Source organism: Pithys albifrons, chromosome 4, assembly GCF_047495875.1.
Source record: "Pithys albifrons albifrons isolate INPA30051 chromosome 4, PitAlb_v1, whole genome shotgun sequence".
In the NCBI taxonomy this organism is placed as follows: Eukaryota; Metazoa; Chordata; class Aves; order Passeriformes; family Thamnophilidae; genus Pithys; species Pithys albifrons.
The window spans coordinates 16,976,030-16,995,124 of record NC_092461.1 but is presented as its reverse complement, the minus strand read 5'-3'; the positions used below and the strand labels follow the sequence as shown (position 1 = coordinate 16,995,124).

The 19,095-nt window shown below is 39.0% G+C and overlaps 1 protein-coding gene across 1 annotated transcript in view; it reads right to left on the bottom strand.

The window, feature by feature from the left end:
• LPCAT1 (lysophosphatidylcholine acyltransferase 1) overlaps positions 1 to 19,095 on the bottom strand; it is a 65,703-nt gene that overhangs the window by 45,333 nt on the left and 1,275 nt on the right. Inside the window, exons 2-5 of the mRNA XM_071553545.1 lie at positions 13,557 to 13,699; positions 11,865 to 12,079; positions 2,767 to 2,879; positions 1,307 to 1,367 (exon numbers count right to left, since the gene is read on the bottom strand). Of these exons, the coding sequence (XP_071409646.1) occupies positions 1,307 to 1,367; positions 2,767 to 2,879; positions 11,865 to 12,079; positions 13,557 to 13,699 (532 nt within the window). The remainder of the gene's footprint in view (positions 1 to 1,306; positions 1,368 to 2,766; positions 2,880 to 11,864; positions 12,080 to 13,556; positions 13,700 to 19,095) is intronic.

The following is a 19,095-nucleotide window of genomic DNA, read 5'->3' as shown; positions in this document are numbered from 1 at the left end:
CAGAATGGGGAAAGGCATCCTGAAATCAGTTACTTTAATAGAGATCTAAAGTAATGTGATGCAAGTAGGGAATTTTGACGTAAATCATTTCGGGAAGGCTGGATGGATACAGAAGAAGATTTCAGCAGGAAAAGTGAGGCAGTCAAGAGGCAGACAGCAGCATGTACTAGGCTAGAGGACAGTAAGCTAGAGTGAGAATTTGAGATGGAAATATATTGTGCCTGGAATGACTGTGTCACAGAGGGAAGGCAGGAAATCATGACTTAAGTGAAGGATTGAGGCTAGCTTCCAAAGCACAGTCAGGATTCAAGTAGAGAGAGAGGGAGAGTGAAGAGCTAAAGAAGTGGATGTTCCCCACACCACCATTCATTCATATAAAAAGGTAAGAGCTGAGAGACAAGCCTGAGATTCTGCCAAATGAATCAGAGCAAGGAATCACAATGCTGACTCACTGCATGATATTCTAATAGTCATAAGTTCCAAGCAATGCAAACACAAGACACACAGTAAGACCAGAACACAATGAGCTAGGCAGAAACCCAGGAAGAGTGAGAAAACACATTCACAACTGCCTTGCTCACTGAAGCTTCTTCACTCACCATCTCCCTATCTACATCATAAAGGCAAGTTTGCATTAAAGGTTGGTGGTTCACTGCATTATTGGCATTTCTCCCTATTGGAACTGCAGTTTACAGCTGCAGCAATGATCAGTTACAGCCTCTTCTAATCTGATAAGCCAAAAGGGTGATAGTAACTGTAAAGAGCTTAGAATGTGTATGTCATATAAAAATTGCAAAATTGGCAGCCCCTGTAACAGTGCTACAGGGGAAACTTTTGTGCAGTCTTCACCAGAATGCAACTCCACAGAAGAGTTTGAGAGGCATCATCCAGACACAACACAGCAACAAATGCTGCAGCAGCCTGAAATAGATTCACACTACTACCTTAAGCTTTATAATGTATCTAAATGCTGCATGAGACCCAAAATAGGAGATGGAGAGAGGGAAGAAAAAGAAAAAAGAAAAGAGACAACCACAAACATAAATCCAGTAAGAAACATGACTTCTCCAGCTCTTATGCATCTCAGAAGCCAAGAGAAAAACCTAAATTATCTAAAGTGGTTTATTCAATTGTGGAATTACAAACCTCCTGAAGCATCTAAAAATTTGCATTCCAATTTCACCCTATTGCAAGACTTTTAACTCAACTTCTGCAACAGCAAGTAAATTACAATGCAAATGATATTTCAGAAAATGAAGATACAGGAACATTCTGTAGAGTACACAGAAATGAGTATAATACTTACCAGGTTTGAATGTAATTAGACAGGATCGGTTTGTGCAAGTGCCCTCTGGGAATATCATTATCTTGAAGTGAAAAAAAAAAAAGTTGACTTTTAAGAACTATTTCAATGTGAATTTATTTATAAACACATTTTCAAAGCTGACACTAACGATTACAGCAAAAACGTTTTCAGGGAAAGACAATTCTGCTAAATTAAAGAAAAAAAAAGGTGCTCAATAAAGAAGGCAAGTTCTACCTTAATAGTAAAAATATTTTTATCTGTGTATTTGCCTCTTTCTTGCTCTCAATAATAATTTTATTTATTCAAACACTGACAGTGACCAGAAACACTTCTTGAGTATAAGAGCATTTTCACCAAAGGTTTTGGTGCTGGTAAAAGTATCACATTCTCTTTAGCATCAAAACAAAATTCCTGCTCCCAGGCTACCTGCTTACAGCCCAAGAAAAGACTGTTTTTTTTGCTATCAATTAGCATGTTCACACATGCCCGAATGACAGAGGCTGAAAATACCTAAGCAGAGTTCTAACAAAGCAAAAAATGCTCAAGTTGAACCAAATTCAGCAGAAGAGAGTAGATTGCTAAAAAACCCAAACAAAACAAAACAATAAAAAACCCACCAACGTATCATAAGAGGACAAGGCAATGAACTAAACTTAACATTACTAGTTTTATTGCCCACTCTGGTATCAGCTTGCTTTGAAATCTCATGATGAAAGCCATGATTCCAAAGCTATATATCACCTTTCTGTCTCATTGTTTATAGCTGTTTATAATGTTTCTGCAGTCCAGGATGAGGCATAATCACTGTACACAGAAACAATGCCAAAAAATCATATGGTATCCTAATCTCAAAAAAATCACAGGAATGCTTCAAATTTGCAAAATAATCACATGCTTCTAGAAACCTTAGATTTTAGGTAGTCATCCCTTCCTTTCCATTACTGTCTTCCAAGGCATATTATAAACAGTCAAATTTTAGGTGCAGAAAAAAAAAACCCTGAGCCACTTATTTTATCTACACTTTCATCACATGGTCCACTGAGGTGTGTTTTAGTTATTGGAACATCCCAATTGCTTGGGCTGTCTTGCCCAGTATCACATCTCTGAAAAAGACTATGCCAAAATCTTGCAAAGGGCAAGCACACCCAATACTTCCCCAGGAATTCTGCTGAGCACCTAATTTTTTTCTTCTTAAAGAACTTTTCACACCTGCGGTGGCCGGTTCATTTAGTACCACTTAATAGAGCTGTCTTGCCATGTACTTACCCAGCTCCCCTTGAAACACAATGCAATGAGAAACAGATAAGAATTGTATCTTCCAGAAAGAGGAGGTGGGAGAAATTTCACACCCCCCCACTCCAATCCACCTAAACCCACTCACAACAAAAAAAAACCAAACTGCATATCCAAAGCCTGGAAATGCCAAACACCATTTGTCACACAGTAGCAGAATATAGTACCTGTGGCCATTTCCCATCAGACTGAGCACGCCTCTTTATCTCTTCAACAGTTTTCCTGCGAGAATCCTGGTCTGACCGAGATACAAATACTGGTCGGATGTATTTGATTAGAGCTGAAGAGGAGGGAAAACAAAAACAAATAAACCAGCCTTTATTTCCTCTCTGTTTGAAAAAGATCCTCCCCCTAACCCCTGCCTAATAATCCTCTGGACAAAAATTTTGGTAGAAGAACATAAATACTTTACTATATTACACTGCAAACTTAGATACTACACTGAATTATTGCAGTTTTATTCAAATGTTTTAAAAATTCCTGTGAGGAAAACATCCTCTTCCTGGCTCAGTGGGAAACCTGTTGTACATAGCCAGACACAAAATGAACATGAGCAAAAATCAGAAGTCAATCCACACAATCCAGTCTGTGCATGTCAGTCAGCAGGACACCAAAGGTAACTTTCAAAATAATAAGCATATGCAGCTGTTTTGCAATGTCCAAAAGCACTACAAGTGAAGCACCTTCAAATATACTGCTTCATGCTTTTATTTAAGCAGGTTGTCTTCAAATACCTTTTAATAGCTTTTGTCTCTTGTATTCTTATTTCAAAGTTCAAGAGCCTCTAAATCAATAACTATTCTATTTACCCAAAATACAGTTTTCATGTTTCCAACCACTGTGAGATGAGTTCTCTGTCACTAATTGTATAATCTTCTTTTGCCAAGGACAGACTTGCTGCATTAGTGGATCAGCCAGTGCTTAAAGTGTGAAGAAAAAACAAACACTGTAAGGATCTACAGTTCTATACTCAGTGAAAGCTGCTGGTTCTGGTGTCAGCCTACTGGAATTTAACCAGCAACTTACGAAAATCTTTGCATGACCTTGAAAAACATCTGTCAAAACTTGCAGCAAGGTCCCAAACATTCAGACAGCCTCTCAAATGTTGCTTTTATCCCACAAGTTGCCAAAGCTTAGGAGACAGTGTATCAGAAAAGTTACCTTAATACTGTACTTTTTCCTACATGCCTGCTCTGAGACAATATGTATAGAACAATGCTTGGCAGGGGAGCAAAGATCATCACTGGCCAGCTGGGGTTACTGCTGAGGGAAGGTAACAAAAAACAATAAAAAAATAAACAAGCAAACAAAAACGCCCCCCCCCTCAAACCATGAAGAGATTAATACAGAAAAAATAGGGGGGAAAAAACCCAAAACCAAAACACCCCAAGCACAGAACAAAAAACAAAAATAACAAAGAAAACTATACTTGGTATCATAACTGCTTTGTTTCTTAGTGATGCTACTCCTGAATTTGCTCTACTGTTGCAAATTACTATTTCATAGCAAAAACATTATGAAACAAAAGCAAAAGACCCAAACACCCTCAGCCTTCACCCAGAAGTTTCTTTTACATTAGGCTTAAATGACAGAATTCAGGTTGCTTCAGGCCACGGAATGAATAAGATACATACAGAGCTCCATCTTACCTGAGGATATGCTGCAAGCAAGGTCTTCTCTACAACACATGAAATTAAGCAAGATTTTACTAAGGGCAACATGACAGAAACATCAGACTACACTAATGTCATCTTTGAAATATGTGTGAAGACATCACTATTTCAACTCATCACATGAAATCTTAGCCTAATAGACAGGATGATCATATTAAGTCTTATTTCCTTAGAGATCAGACTAAAAAGCTGACAGAATTCTTGTTTTAATATTAAACAGCAACTGAAGATGCTGTTTCAACCACTTTTGAAAAGAGAGCACAAGGCTACACAGACCTTGACTCTCACCATGTATTTTCATGTTCAGTAAATAGACAGAAATTTGAAAATTCAAAGGCAATCTGTGCAAGAAAGTCAGGAGCAGGGCCAAAGGTCTGTAAAGGAAAGCTGAGAAACATACCAAAGAGATGGGCACAATGACACTGCGGTCAGAAGTCAGACCGAAACACAGGGAGAAAGAACCGTAAGGGATACCACAAGGAACAGGCAGGACTAGAACAAAGTCAGGCCAGGAGCAAAAAAGCAGCACGCATGAAAATGCTCCAGACAGTTGGCATACTGAGCAGCTAAAGGAAACAAGCAGAAGTGTGCAATATGCTTAATAAATGGAACATATTTTCCTCTGCTCAGCAATTTAACTGTCCGAGACTGACTGTAACCAGGTACTGAGGACCACAGCTCAAGTATTCAGAGATTCTGAAAAATGTACTTGCACCACTCTTCTCACTCCACTAAAGCCACTCTTGTGTTACCAGTTCTATCAGGCAATGACAGACAACTCCTAAATTCACAAAACTGACCTTGCCAGTGTCATTATTTCAGCTTTTTCTCTAGCAGTTATCAGTCCTACCTCATCTAGTCACTCTCATTCCCAATTTCAGATCACTACAAGAAGTTATGAGAACACCTAATGTGCTGTTCTCCACCTTCTTAAAAACCTCTGCCTTGCAAGGCAGCCAGAATGCTACAGATATGCCAACCAACTGAAAGTTGTCCTAGCACAAACCAGCCTTTTTTAAGAGAGCCTGCAAAAATTCAGTATTGCTTTAATTAATTGCAGGGTGGCAGCTCCCACTGATTTCAGAAACATAACTCCCATGCAAACCATTTAAGCAGTAGCTCAAGGCATGAGGAAAAAAAAGTTTTTTTTTCCTGATGAGCTGAACACAAATGATTAGCGCCAATGAACTTCTTAAGATAACAGCAGAGGAAAAAAAAATTCACCTCTATTTCAAGGCAAATGAGTGTGAGGAAACCTTGTTTTCTTATGAAGACATGAAGTGCCATATAACATAAATAGTATTGTAGCAAACCATTTAAATTATGTTTCACAGCTACAACCATGTAGCTAATAAAGCTATACTGGCAACATCACCACTGGTTCTACAAGGCATTAGATCTGGAACACGAAAAGCAACAGGAAAGCAAGTGGCACTAAATACAGGTCTTCTAAAATGTATCCATACACGCATTTTTGAGTAGGCAGTTACATTTTCCTTTGTAGAATAAGCATCTAACATAGTCACAGATCTACTGCGAAACAATGCTGAACTTGAAGCTTTCACTCGGCCTCTATCCCAAACAACACAAAATCCCATCACATACATTCCTCTCAAATGCAAAGAGGGCTGCCTACTGAGGGCTGCAAACTGCCCCTGTTTGCACTTAACATGGAGGTAAGCTGCAAAAGTGGCCTTGCAGTGGAATATCCATTTTCAGTATTTACCCCTGGATTTTTTCTACTGTGGGAAAAAATAGATTATATTATTAGTTGCCCTCTTGTGCATTTTGTATTTAAGGGTACAAAAACATGAAGTTTAAAGTTAAAGCCTGAAAAGTGCAATCTTGGGCTTAGTTTTTAAGAGTTGCCTTACTCAAATGAACCTGATCACAAAGTTCTGAACTCACAACTTTTTAAAATGAAGTAATATCCAATATGAAAACTGCTCTTTTCTGGAGAGAAAAGAAATCTGCAAAGGACTCACATAAGCCTACTGAAAGTTATGGAGTGTGTGTGTGGGTGTGTGTGGGTGTGTGTGTGTGTAAAAAACCATTAAGGTTCTAGTTTAAAATTACTTCCTGTGTATATGGACGCAGAGACCTTAAAAATGGAAATAATCAAGCCCACACACGCCAAACACACAAAGTTATATCAATACACAAAACTCAAGTCAACCAAAATTAGGATCTTTTCCACTTGGAATGATACTTTTCTTACAGAACAAGTCAAGAGAACGTTATTATAGTCATGGTACTCTACATGAAATAAAGGCATTGCTAGTACATTATTAGAGCAACAATATACACAGAAATATATACTTATTTGACTGAAGTCTGAACCAACCACTGAAGCTCAATGCATGTCATGAACTTCAAGTTTGACTAAAGGCCTAGCAGATGGACCATCTGACAGAAGGGATACCAAGTATTCCTAATATAGAGGCAGACTTCATAGGAAAATTCACCTTCCTAAAGGGAAAGGCAGGACACATGCAGTCTGCATGATAAGGAAAGGTCAGTAGTGGGAGGTGAATAATCAGAGTCCTCTTTAGCAGAAGTAAATTCTGTGGTATTTGGCTGGTCTTTTAAAATGTGATCTATTTCCTTTAAGGACTTCTTGAGGCACAAAGACTTTTTTATACCACAGAGACTGCTGTTTGCTCTCATACCTGCAATACCTGTATGAGGGCATGGCTGTATGTTTTAGCTTTCTCTGCCAGTCACAGAAGTATTTAAGGCAGGCAGAAGTGTTGGTTTGCAGGTTTCTTATATAGTGTAATTTGTAATTTCCATGAACATATTAACTAGCATGCTTAAAAACCAGTGATAGTGGTTTAAGCATTCCAGCAGCAGTTCAACTGAGAAGTAACTTTTACTGAATTTCCCAGGACTCCAAAACAAATAATAAAGGCATATCCATAATACACATGTGAGAGTGCAACTATTTTAAGACTCTCCAAGAGAATCCTGTGAGGACAGAAATCTTGCAGGACCATCTGTGTGCCCACAGTCTAAAGGAAATGCAGAATTTTGAAATGGAAGGCTTTAAAGGAAAGGATGAAATGGATAAGCTTGGCAACAACAACAAGATGTTCCTCAGAACTGGGGAGCTCATTTGTGTATTAAGGCGGGCTACAATGCCAACATAGCATGTTTGCTTTCATCCTGGTGACCCTGGTGTTTAAGCTGTTGATTCACTGCCTATAATGACAAGAAATCTGTGATGCCTTCACCTTAGAACAGGATTTTTCCAAAAGGTGTTTAAGGACTGTTTTGATGAATCTCAGAAGTATATAAATGCAAGATTCTCACTGAAGAACTCTGGGTCTACCACAGTTCTCTTCCTCGTGTGCTTTGGAAGGGGTGGGAGGGGGAGGAAGAGGCACTTGGGATGAAGCACTAAAGGGTTAAGTTCCATAACAGAGCTGATGAGTAATTTGGCATCTTTTTAAGTTTTGAGATAAAAACACACTCAGCTACTACAGGGTATTTCCCCCTGAATTACCTATTTCTCATCTTTTAGTCATGATGCTTGAGAAAAGCCTATAAAACACTTGCAAAAGGTGAACATGAACAAAAATTCATGAGTTTACTAGATGTGGAAAAAAAAACATCCATGAAAGAATTGATAGTTTTACAGCACAGTATGATTCTCCTTTCCTTTATAGCTCTTCTGTATTCTGCCAAATAGAAATTATCTCCTTCTCCTTTATAAATTTAAGCTAACATATCCCCCCCATTAATTTCACATGCACCAGCTCCCTCTTCTTTTCAGAGCATGGTATTAGAGATGTCAAGAAGTTGCTTTAAGCTTAAATTAGCGTATCATCCTAAATTTAGTTTCTAGAACTTCCGATCACTGAAGATGTTCAAATCAAAAAAGTGGTCCAACAAAATTCCCATAATAACTGACAAATCCCTTTTCCTTCTTCTCGAAGCATTTCTGCCTTAGCACTGACCACTTCAGAAATGAAAAATTACTTTTCCTCAGGTTGCTTCAGCAGTCAAAAATTGGGCAGTGAAGTGTAACCATTCAGAATTTACTCAAAAACCTTGTCCTGACTTGAAGTTGGATTCAGTAGGCAAAACAAGAAAGTGTGAGAACTTGTGCTAATAAATTCATTGATTTGACTTCTTCAGCCCATGTGAGATATAACAGGTGATCCTAGATGTCATCTGCTCAGCTGCGCATTTTACACTTAAGTGGTCCAGCAAACTTCACATCTCCAATCTAGCAAAAGTAGAAAGTCATTGCATTGAAACACATCTTCCTTCAGCATCATGGTGTGTTCTGTCTGTTTGGCATTCTCTACTTCCCAGATAATAACTTTTTGGGGGGGTTGAAATTACTGTTGAAATCTTGTTTATATTTGGGCAAGCAGATCCTCCCCAAAGTTTGTTAACCTGTGTGCCAAGTGGATAATTTTCTTCACTACTGACCACAAACTAAAGAGTTCATAACTCTTCTGTCAGAACAAAAGAAGGTTTTAAAATTTGAGTTTGCTTTATTTTGTTTTCCTAAAAAGGAGGAAGATGTCTGTAAGAGTCACAAGACTTAAATTTGCTTCTGAAATTGGACTTTGTGGTCCAGAAGACGTGCCTTCAAGTTAAAAAGCAATACAACACTTATACACAAACACATTTATGGAATATTTCCAATCTCATAAAGAACAGGCTTTTAACAATCCGGACTTTCAAGTGGATCAGAAGCTTAATATTCTATGACTGGCAAACTAAGGGTACAAAAGATTTGCAGAACCAATCTTGGTAAGCAGTTAGTAATGAGATGGTTTTGCCCATGCTAAAGCACCTGATCCCTCTGGTATACAATGTACAATGTCCCGATGAACACTGTCGTTACATAAAAAACCCAATCAATTTATATCCTACTTGGATATTTTGGATGACTATCTACTCTTTACCCAAAGTCCTCATCACGAAAACTATTTTGAAGTTTCCCCTGCCATGTCATTTTTCACATGCCTGAGTCTGCTCAGAGAGCTGAATGAATGCACTTTATTCAAAGCTTCCCAGAAGACTTTGAATGACCATTAACATTACTCAATTAACAGATAGCAAGCTTAGGATTATCGGTGACTGGCTCCAAAAATTTACTGTCAGTGGTGTAATAACAAGTTTGCAAGACTTACAAAAAAAGAAGAACATAAAGCGCAACTCTGACATGTCTGGGATAAATTCCAGATGAATGTCTAGAGTGTTGACAATTCACCAGGCAATCCAATAGAAAAGATGAGCACCTTTCACAGATAGCATAAGAGGCATACCAGTGGTCCAGCAATATGAAATACATATTATGTGTGTGTGCATGTAGAGAAGTGTAAATAACATTGGGATTAAAATACCAGATCAAAGACGGAGAAGATAGTCAGCACTGCATGCCCCAAAGAAAACTTCTTTCAAGCAGTAAAATAAACAAGTAAATCACAACTTTGCTCCACTTGAAGGTTTTCACTCATTTTTAAGCCAAACTATTCAATTCAGTGACTACTTATGTCTGTTAAGGTCCATTTACTCAAATAACACAAGCTACTGTAATTAATGTTGCTCATATTAAAGTACTCCTCTAAAAACAAAAAAAGGTTTTTGAACACTGAATCCCAGTTATGACCTTTGCTATGCCTCATTTCTGTGGCATTTTCGTGAACTTCATAAGGGACTATTTTGTGGCTGTGTAACATAAAGTGAATGTAGCTATACAGGACTAAACATTCATTTATTTGACTGCACTCTACATTCCAGTAATATTCCATCAATTCACTACAATTTTTCTGTACCTGGTTTTACTTACATATGAACAAAATCAAGTAAGTCACTTTTAAAATGTATTGTACTAAGTCCAGACTTTCAACAGAATCCTTTAGAAGTTACCTCAAAATTAAATTAGGTACGTAGAAAACAGTTTGAACTACTCGATGTGTGTTATTTGTGTTACCTTCAATGGAACTACAGTCTCCATGCCACTATGGATTCTCCCCAGGCTTCCCCACTAATTCCCACTGAATCCACTACATGGAATGATTAAGTACACATGGCAGAATTCTGTCAAATGCCACTCTGCTTTTCCATCACATTTCAGTAACACAACAGGGCCTAGAGTTCTCACGTGGTTGGGGGTCCTCTGTACTGTCCACCTCTTCCAGTCAAACGGAGTCCCACACAGACTATTTTATTCTGCTGAGCCAGCAATTACTAAACAGCCAATTGAGTCACCTGAGACAGACGATAAATCAGTCCCTGCTTCTATGTCTGTCCTGTTTGTAAAGCCCAAGATGGCCTGGATGCACCTATGCTGTACAGGAGTGCCAACATGCCGTCTCACAACAGTATCTTCTTTCAGTACCAGGCAAGGGAGTTCCATTTCTCTTTGTTTTCACACTGTGCTTGTTTGTACACATTTGTTCTCAAAAACTCATGCCTGCATCCTTTTTGTTCAAAGCATCTATTCATTTTTACACAGATTTTTCACCACCACAAACTTCTAAACTCTATTAGTGAGATATTCAAGGACATTGGGATACAACTACAGTGCTGGCCTGAGCTTTACCTGGTACAGGCAGACTTGTACCATGTGATTGCCTATGTGAAGCTTCCATGTGTAACCACTCACCATTTCTGGCCATGTCTTAGCTTCTGGTTTTCAATATAACCTTAAGAACACATTATCTAAAGAAATTTTAGAAGGATGTCAACACCAACAGCCTCATTCCACTTAGTTGCAAAAGAAGTCAAAGCTTTTATTTAGATTTTAAATAAAAGAGTCCTACCCAAGGCCAAAGTAAAATCATTTGTCATTTTTTTTTATTACCCTTAAAATCTACACAATGAGACAAAGGGAGATCCTTTGAGCTTTGCTGTCCACAACATGGTGGGCTTCACCAAAATGCTTCCACACAGACTTTGTTTAGAAGTCTACAAGCCCAATAACTTACACTTTTTTTTTGGCACAACTGCATCAAAAATCACACATATCTCTGAAACATTTGTGAGAATTTACATTGCTAAATGATAATACAAGATACCATTCAAACAGTACTGACTCAGGCATCTGCTTTCCTCATGACTTAATCCAAGTGCATAACAATCTGCTCTTGCTTATCTCACCCTCCCTGAAACAAACTTACTGATGCGTGAAGAATTAGCAGCACTCCATCAAGGCAGGGGACCATTCAGAGCAGACAACATTCCTAAAACACATTTGCGGGATGGTGCCCCAACTCACACCAACTAAGAAGTCTTGGTAGGCTTTCTGTGTAGTATCAATCTTTGCTTCCATAGACTCATCCTAATTTCTTTTTCTGTCAGGTCTTACAATGTTACAATTTAACTGCAAATTTAACCTAGATTTCTGTAGGATTGCTTTGACTTCATACAATGATTCAATTTTGGAGAAGGGACAAAAAGAACATCCTGCCCCAATGCTGTTTATTGATGTTCAGAGTAGATCAATTAAAAAAAATACCATATATTATAGCAAATTGCTTTGTGTTTCAGTCCTTCTCATACACAGCTAGTGAGATTCCTAAGCAATGATTTTTAATTGTTCTTGAAAAATTAAGTATCTATCAACTTACTTCCCCAAACAGGAATATCTTTGCTTTCTGCTTTCATCACAATGGAGGCGAAGGTCATGGTTACTGGAATAGCATCGAAGTAGGAAGAATGGGGAGCCACAGTTAATATTGCTGCTTCCGCTGGCAATGCCCGTCTGCCTTTTACATTTATCCAGTGGAATCCTCCAGCAAGCCACATCATTCTCATGATTGCTTTCAGCAAAACATCCACTATCCTGTAAAGAGTTGAGAAAACAGTTATGCTGCCACAGGAATACCTGACTATAATGAAAAGAAAAACATTGCATTAAAACTTTATATGCATGAGAAAAGTACAGATAGGATACAATGCCTAAAGAGAGATTCAACATTGCACAGACTTCCAGCAGATTTAAAAGCACTTTCAAGGTAAGATGCTGTTCAATTTCATTTTATGCTTGAATATTAATCCATTTTAATCACAGTAAGATTGGCATTTATATCATTAATTTTTATTCAGGTTATGACTGCAGAGTTTCTACTATACAAAAACTTAATGTTTTCCAGTAACACCTAGAAAGCTCTAATAAATTGAGTTTTAGGATACTGCTAGAATGCAATAACCCTGATTCTTGGTTTCAAACAAACAGTGGAGAAATTAGAGATTCCCAAATACAGGAATGCCTACAGAATACATATGAGAGCACTGGAAAGATTTGCTTTCTTCCCTTTTCTCCACCTCCTCCTAAAGTGATTTGGGTGGTGTGATTTTGGTGGGGGCTTTTTGGTGGAGTTTTGTTTTTCTGTTTTTTTTTTTTTTTTAAACTGTCTGACAGTCATAAAAAGAGAAACTTTGAACCAAAAGAGTACAAAACCCAAACACAATAAATTGTTACATTTACAGGGATCGGAGGCTGGAGAGTAGGATGACACTGAAAACTGGATTAAGTGGGGGAGGGACAATCTAAAAGAATTCAAAATAACTGCAAGACTGAAGGCAGTCCATTATTCCTTTAGTTATTATAATGATATCACTCCAAATGAAACATAAAGTGACATCCCTCCATGATTCTCAATTTCCTTCCCTCCTGTGATGCAAAAAAATCAGTTTTCCTCATGCTGTGTGGGATCCCAATCTTAAAGTTCTCTATAGAAGGGGTGAAACACTCTTGCTCCCTTGCTCCTCAAACAGCAGCATTTTTCACGGATGGGTGAACACTATCTTACATTCTACCTTAATTAGCATTCCAATATCAAAGCAAGCACAGACTTTTAATAAGCACCAAAATATGGGGCAAGCCCTCAGGAAATCAACCCAGGTGTCAATTCGTCACAGGGTAGAAAACAATGGGGTGAAGCAGAGTAAAGCAACAATTTAGAATATGAAATCTGGTCACATTCCACAGAGTCAATCTTCATAACCAGAAGTTGACATTACAGGAATAGGTGAAATTGAAGGATGCCACAACAAAGTTTCACATTAGGTCCTCAATAAAGATAAGAAGTCAGAGATACCAGTTTTTCTCCCAGTAATTCTTGGGTCACCTGGTAAATCAAAGAGTTGAGGTACTTTTAGCTTCCCATCTGAGTAAAGTGTTTAATAATTTTTATATTTTTCTTCTGAAGAGAAAAGCACATTTCTGAGACAGATATGAGGTATTTCCCATCTTCTCCATTTCAAACTGCCAAACTATATAATGATTCTCTTAGTCTTTCACCACATCGGTGACTCACTTTCGCCACCAGGAGAGGGGCTTTTCAAGCTCTTGCTCGTCAGATCCCATTGAAGCAATGAATGCAAAAGGCCAGGCCAGCAACATCATAAAAGCAGCAAAAAAGAGTCGGATAGGAAACAGAGTCAAGGTCATGAAGGCAATCTGCAAAATAATGGTAAAAAAGCGCATTATTCTAACACAGTCTCAGACTCAATAAGTCAGCCATTCCTAAAACCCGATATCAAGTCTTAATTGAAAAGTATCTAATGTTAAAAGCAGCAGCAAGTGATTCAATTCCAAACAAATAACTGTGGTGTATGCAAACCAATTTTGTATTCACCAGTCAATTACAGCCAAAACACAACATGCTCTTTAGAGGCAATGGAGTCTTACCTTTCTCCACTCTTCTGCCCCAATGTTTGCCAGTGAATACAACCTCATGCTCTTTCCCCTTTCTGCAGCCTCACATTAAGCAAATATTTAGCATGGGTGTGTTGTGAATCTTGCTGCACTACAGAGAAGTCAGTCCATAGCAGCAGCTCCCTGAAGTGATGTACACTGCAGTAGGGGGCATTCACAGGGCAATACAGGATGCAACCTCAAAGTGCCTCCACTGTAGTATGTTCTTGCAACCAGAAGCTGTGGGGAACCAAAGTGGAGAACTGTGTACCGAGACCTCTGCATGGGAGTTTAAGTTCCAGGTCTGTGCTAAGAGGCACAGCTCCCTGGAAAGTAGGAGTTTTCAGGAAATTATTCTCCTCTGGGAATCCATGGAGAAGCCATTTGCTTCTGCACCTCCTCTCAGCACTCTTCTCAGAGAGCCCATTCCCAGCCAATCAGCCCTCATCCTTCAACTCTGGTGAAAAACATGTCACTTTAGAACTTCTCTCTCAGTCTTTTGAAGAACTGTGACAGAAGTAGAGCCTTTCATGAGCTGTTTGGAATTGTTTCCAACTGTCCTTCAGAAAACACTATCTGTGCAATGATCCACTTGCTCCAGGAAACAATTCCAGGGGCCAAGTCACATCTTTCTCACTTGACAAGAAGAAAGAAAGAGAAACTCTAGAAGTGGAGGAGGGTACAGCTTCAGAGAGCTAGCTAGGGGAGAGTGAGGGAACTGAAAACTGTTGGAAGATGACTAGGGTAGCACCAATGTTCCTCAAGCCGTACAACAGAAGCTAAGTGAAGATGAAGAAGATACTTGGAAACAAGTGCCATGAGAATTCAAAAGTAAATACACTACATATTCACAGGTGTACCAGATAAGGTTAGATTAAAAAAAAAAAAAGCACTTTTCAGCATCACAATGGCTGGACAAGGATGAGTAACAGGCAGAAGCTGCTGTTTCATGCTGTGCTTAATCTGATGAATCTCCAGGCTGCTGCGGAAAGCTTTATTCATATTCTTCTCTTCCCTGATACAGATCCAGTCATCAGGCAGCTCAGTTTCCCATTGATCAGTTCCCGCTTTCTCTCATTTCCCAAAACAGCTCAATAACCAACACCCCCTGTAGCTGCACAAATCTGTAGATCTCGGGTAGGGGCAGGGAACACACAGCAAGAGAAAAGCCCAAGGTATCAGTTTCAAGCCCTAAACTACCAGCCCAATGCAATGTCAGTTTTTACAGTGATGGTTCAGACTGGCATTGTTACAAAGTATTATCTTGTAACAACGATGGTTTCACTCCCTAAAACAGAATCCAGTCCCCGTGTAGACTGCTTTGCAGAACTGATAGAAAAAGGAATTTTTTTTCTTAGACAGGCTGTTTTCTCAGATGAACTAGTAAAAGTTCACATACTGTAATGGTCAGGTGAGCACGAAGTCACACCAACTCACGCAACTCTGCATCCACAGACAAGACCACCATGTCTGGCAGCAAATAGGGGAGCTTTCTGTAGATGACAGAGCTGTGCCAAGTTCATAAAATGAGAAGGACCAGACGCCAAGAAATTAAGCAAACAAAATAAGGTGAAGACAGTTCTCTGGGATTCACACCCTCTCCCTCCCACTCCTCCAAGTCTCCTTCCATACGAGGGCAAAGCTGAACAACAGGTGACTGGGACTGAGGTATTCCATCCCTGTAGCAGTCCCTTGTATCAAAATATTTTTAGTGTCACATTACAGAAGGAAAGCAGTAGTTGTATCCATAATGTCATGAAAGGTGGCATAAATGTGCAGAAAAGGTCTCTTGGTCTTCCAAAGACAGCACTGGTGGCAATAGCCAGCAAGGAGCAAGTACATTAAGTGTACAGGGGCTGGCAGTGACACCAACCTCTTTTTAGCAGGTGGTATTTCAGTACCTGTCCACACAACAAATTTGGTAGGAGAGAGAAATATTTTTAACCCCTAAGGGAGGTTAGGAATCAAGAAAGTCACTAACATTTGAAAAGCAGTTCAGTCTACATCTATGCTTAGAAATCTTTCTGGGTAAGAAAGCTTCTATCCTGCAAAACCTATTTACAGTAATAGTGTCAGTATCAGCCAGAAAAAGAGATAAGATCCAGTCCCACTGGCCACTGTCAGAGATCAGAATGCAGGAAATAAACACTCCTGGTCTGACCTTGTACAGACATCTTATTTTGATGATCACATTTCTACACATTTAGGACATTCACCCAGACACGTCTTCCATTAAAATTACAAATTCTGACTGCTAATAAGTCATATGTAAGCACCTGTATTTTGAGATACATTTAAAAAACCCTAAAGGTCCACCTGGAGTTGTACTTTGGGAGGTTCAGCTTACGATCAAAATTCTCAAGAGGAGTTTGACTACACCTTATTTAACATCTGCTGGTCTACAGGATCCAACTTAGTTTTTCAGAAGTTGCAGAGTATTCTGTGAAAGACCCATGGACAGCAGGAAGGGAAAGGATGGTCTTGCGGCTTGTAACAGAAGGCTGCCCTGGTAAACTGATCTCCACTCTTCCATCAGAATGGCTTCAATCTGATGTAAGGCAAGTCCCTTAAACTAAATAGGTATCATGTTCTCCTTGTTTAGAGACTCTGCATTCAGATTTGAGTATGAACTCACAAAGGAAGTATAAACTATGAACTTAAAAGGGATTTAAGTTCTTCAAACCACATAGAGCAAGAGAGTCAAGAGAGTACCCTTGTTTCTACTTTTGTAGGTTTGTTTTCTGTCTTGAAATCCACTATCATACCTCTCATGCATGGAGAAGCAGAAAAAAATGCAACTTTGAAATCAGTGATACAGTGAGAAACGTCACTATAAATCAGTTAAGTCACAGCAAAATTTCCATGACTTGTTATGAAATAATCGTCACGTTGAAAAAAGAAAATACTGTTTGACATGGTAGAGATTTTGATTTTTCTTTCACACATATCAAATAGATATTACATCCTGCCCCACACTTTTGCTTCCTCACCATTATCATCTCTGTAGCTCACTCACCAAAGATGGCACTGAAGGAGCTAGGAATTCATCCTTCAACAATTCTCTCACTACCTGCTTTCCCACTCTCTAAGTTGCCTAACTGACACATTCATGAAAACAAATACAGGAGTAGAAACTTTCATGTGCAACTAAGCCAATCTAAGAGATCATTGCTGCTAAAGAGAGTGGTCCTGTTCACTTCCCCCTCAATGCTCCCCTTGAGGCAGCTCTAGCACTTATATGAGCTTGCAACAAGAGAATATAGCTCATTAGTAGGGGGAAAAAAAGTCATCCCAGCAAAAGAAAACAATCAGAACACAGAAAAACACAATGATATGCTGGTTTAATGAGTCAAATCAGCTCACCAAGGCACCAAATGAATGCCAGCATTGGTGAAATAAAAAGGCCAAACACACTGGAAGCAAGGAAAATGGCATCATACTGTGTTTTTTAAGTAGCAGGGAAACAACGCTAAGGACACTTAGGGACAGCTCAGCTCTGGTAATGCTTCTGCCTGTTCTGCAGCAGTAACTGGAATCAAGAGCTTTGACTTACGTGATAGGTGCCCAGGTGTTTTGTATGAACAAAATTCATGGTTAATGAAATAATGCCTGTCTTCCTCTCAGAAAAGATCTTTTTATTACAGTATAAAAACAACACAGGTAGCTTCAAGAACAGTACAGTACAGTAACCCTCAGATCAGATTAAAATAGCTGTAATTTCTATAGGATGAATGAGCCTGAGTTCTGAAACAGCCTTACTAGTTTTACACTCCTGTAATATTCTAGATTTTATGAAGTCAATAAAAGATGACGTAAACAATCCCTTGACAGCCAAATGGATTTCTTTCTCCTGTTCTTCCTCTTACTTTCTACCTTTTTTCACTCCCACAGTCTCAAGCTGAAATGTGCTACAATGCATTTACTTTTGAGTTGTATTAACGAATAAAAAAGTTAACCTAACCTCTTGCAAAGCGCAGAATGAGGTGGTAGGGAAAATAATGGAGCTGTCTGGCAGATCATCAGCAACAGACAACAAACCTTCAGACAAAGCAGTCTTGTTTCCCAGTCCCCTGTGCTTTCTATTTCTTGTACTTACATTCCTGACTTTCCTCGATAGGTTCTGCACTCCCAGAAGCCCCCGTTAGATTCAGAGGACAGACAGAAAAGCCTGTGACACAGTATGTGCCTACAGCTGAACAGGAAGTGAGTTCAGCTGTAACAGTTCACACCGAACCCTTCACAGCTGGTCAGGACTGTATGGAAGAGAACACCCACTGCCACAATTCACCTGGGGAGCACTTGTTCTGGGAGCATTTCTCACAAGTGGAACAATTCCACAGGTTTTCTTTAATAGCTTCTATCTCAAGAACAACTCTTAATCAGTAAAGAGCATGGGAAAGCATGATTAAGCCAAAGAACAAAATCTATCACAGTTCTGTTTGTCAGCTTATGTGCTTTTTCCTCACATAAAAATGCAAAAATAAGGCTGCAAGAAAGGCTGGGTTAAAGAATTCAGTGCTGTTGTATAAAAGTAAAAGCAAGACTGAGACACACTGTGGTAAGGAAGCTATTCCTTTGGTCTGAGCACCATAAAAAAATCTGAGCTTTAAACACATCTTAACAGTTTTCACTGAAAGTAACAAATCCTTGAAATCCACTGGCAGAGCTCACATCTCATAGAGATGTACAGGACAGCCTGCACAGAAGGCAGTTATGTTCTACAACCAGGCACTTCACTCATGAAGTGCCTAAAGGTCTGTCAGGACTAGCAAAGGATCAGCAATGACAGTAGCACCTGCAAAAACTGCAAAACTGATGCTCTGCTCTCTCAGTAGTATTTTTAGATTTTCTTACAAACAAAGAAATAAAAAGCAACATTAAAAACATACATTAACACTGCAAAATGAAATATTGTTATAACTGGACAGAATCCTAGTCCATATGAACAAATGCTATCTTTGCTTCTGTCTACTCCCTGACAGACTTCTACCTCATTAATTACATAGAAAACGTGACTTCAGGAGCAAAGTACAGGAACATTGAAAGGAAATCATTACAACTACGCAATTTATTGAGGAAGCTGTAGATATAAACTAAATGTGGAAAATGACACAAACCTTTTCTCCCTTTTCCAGGTAAAGCAACAACTTCTCAGTAAC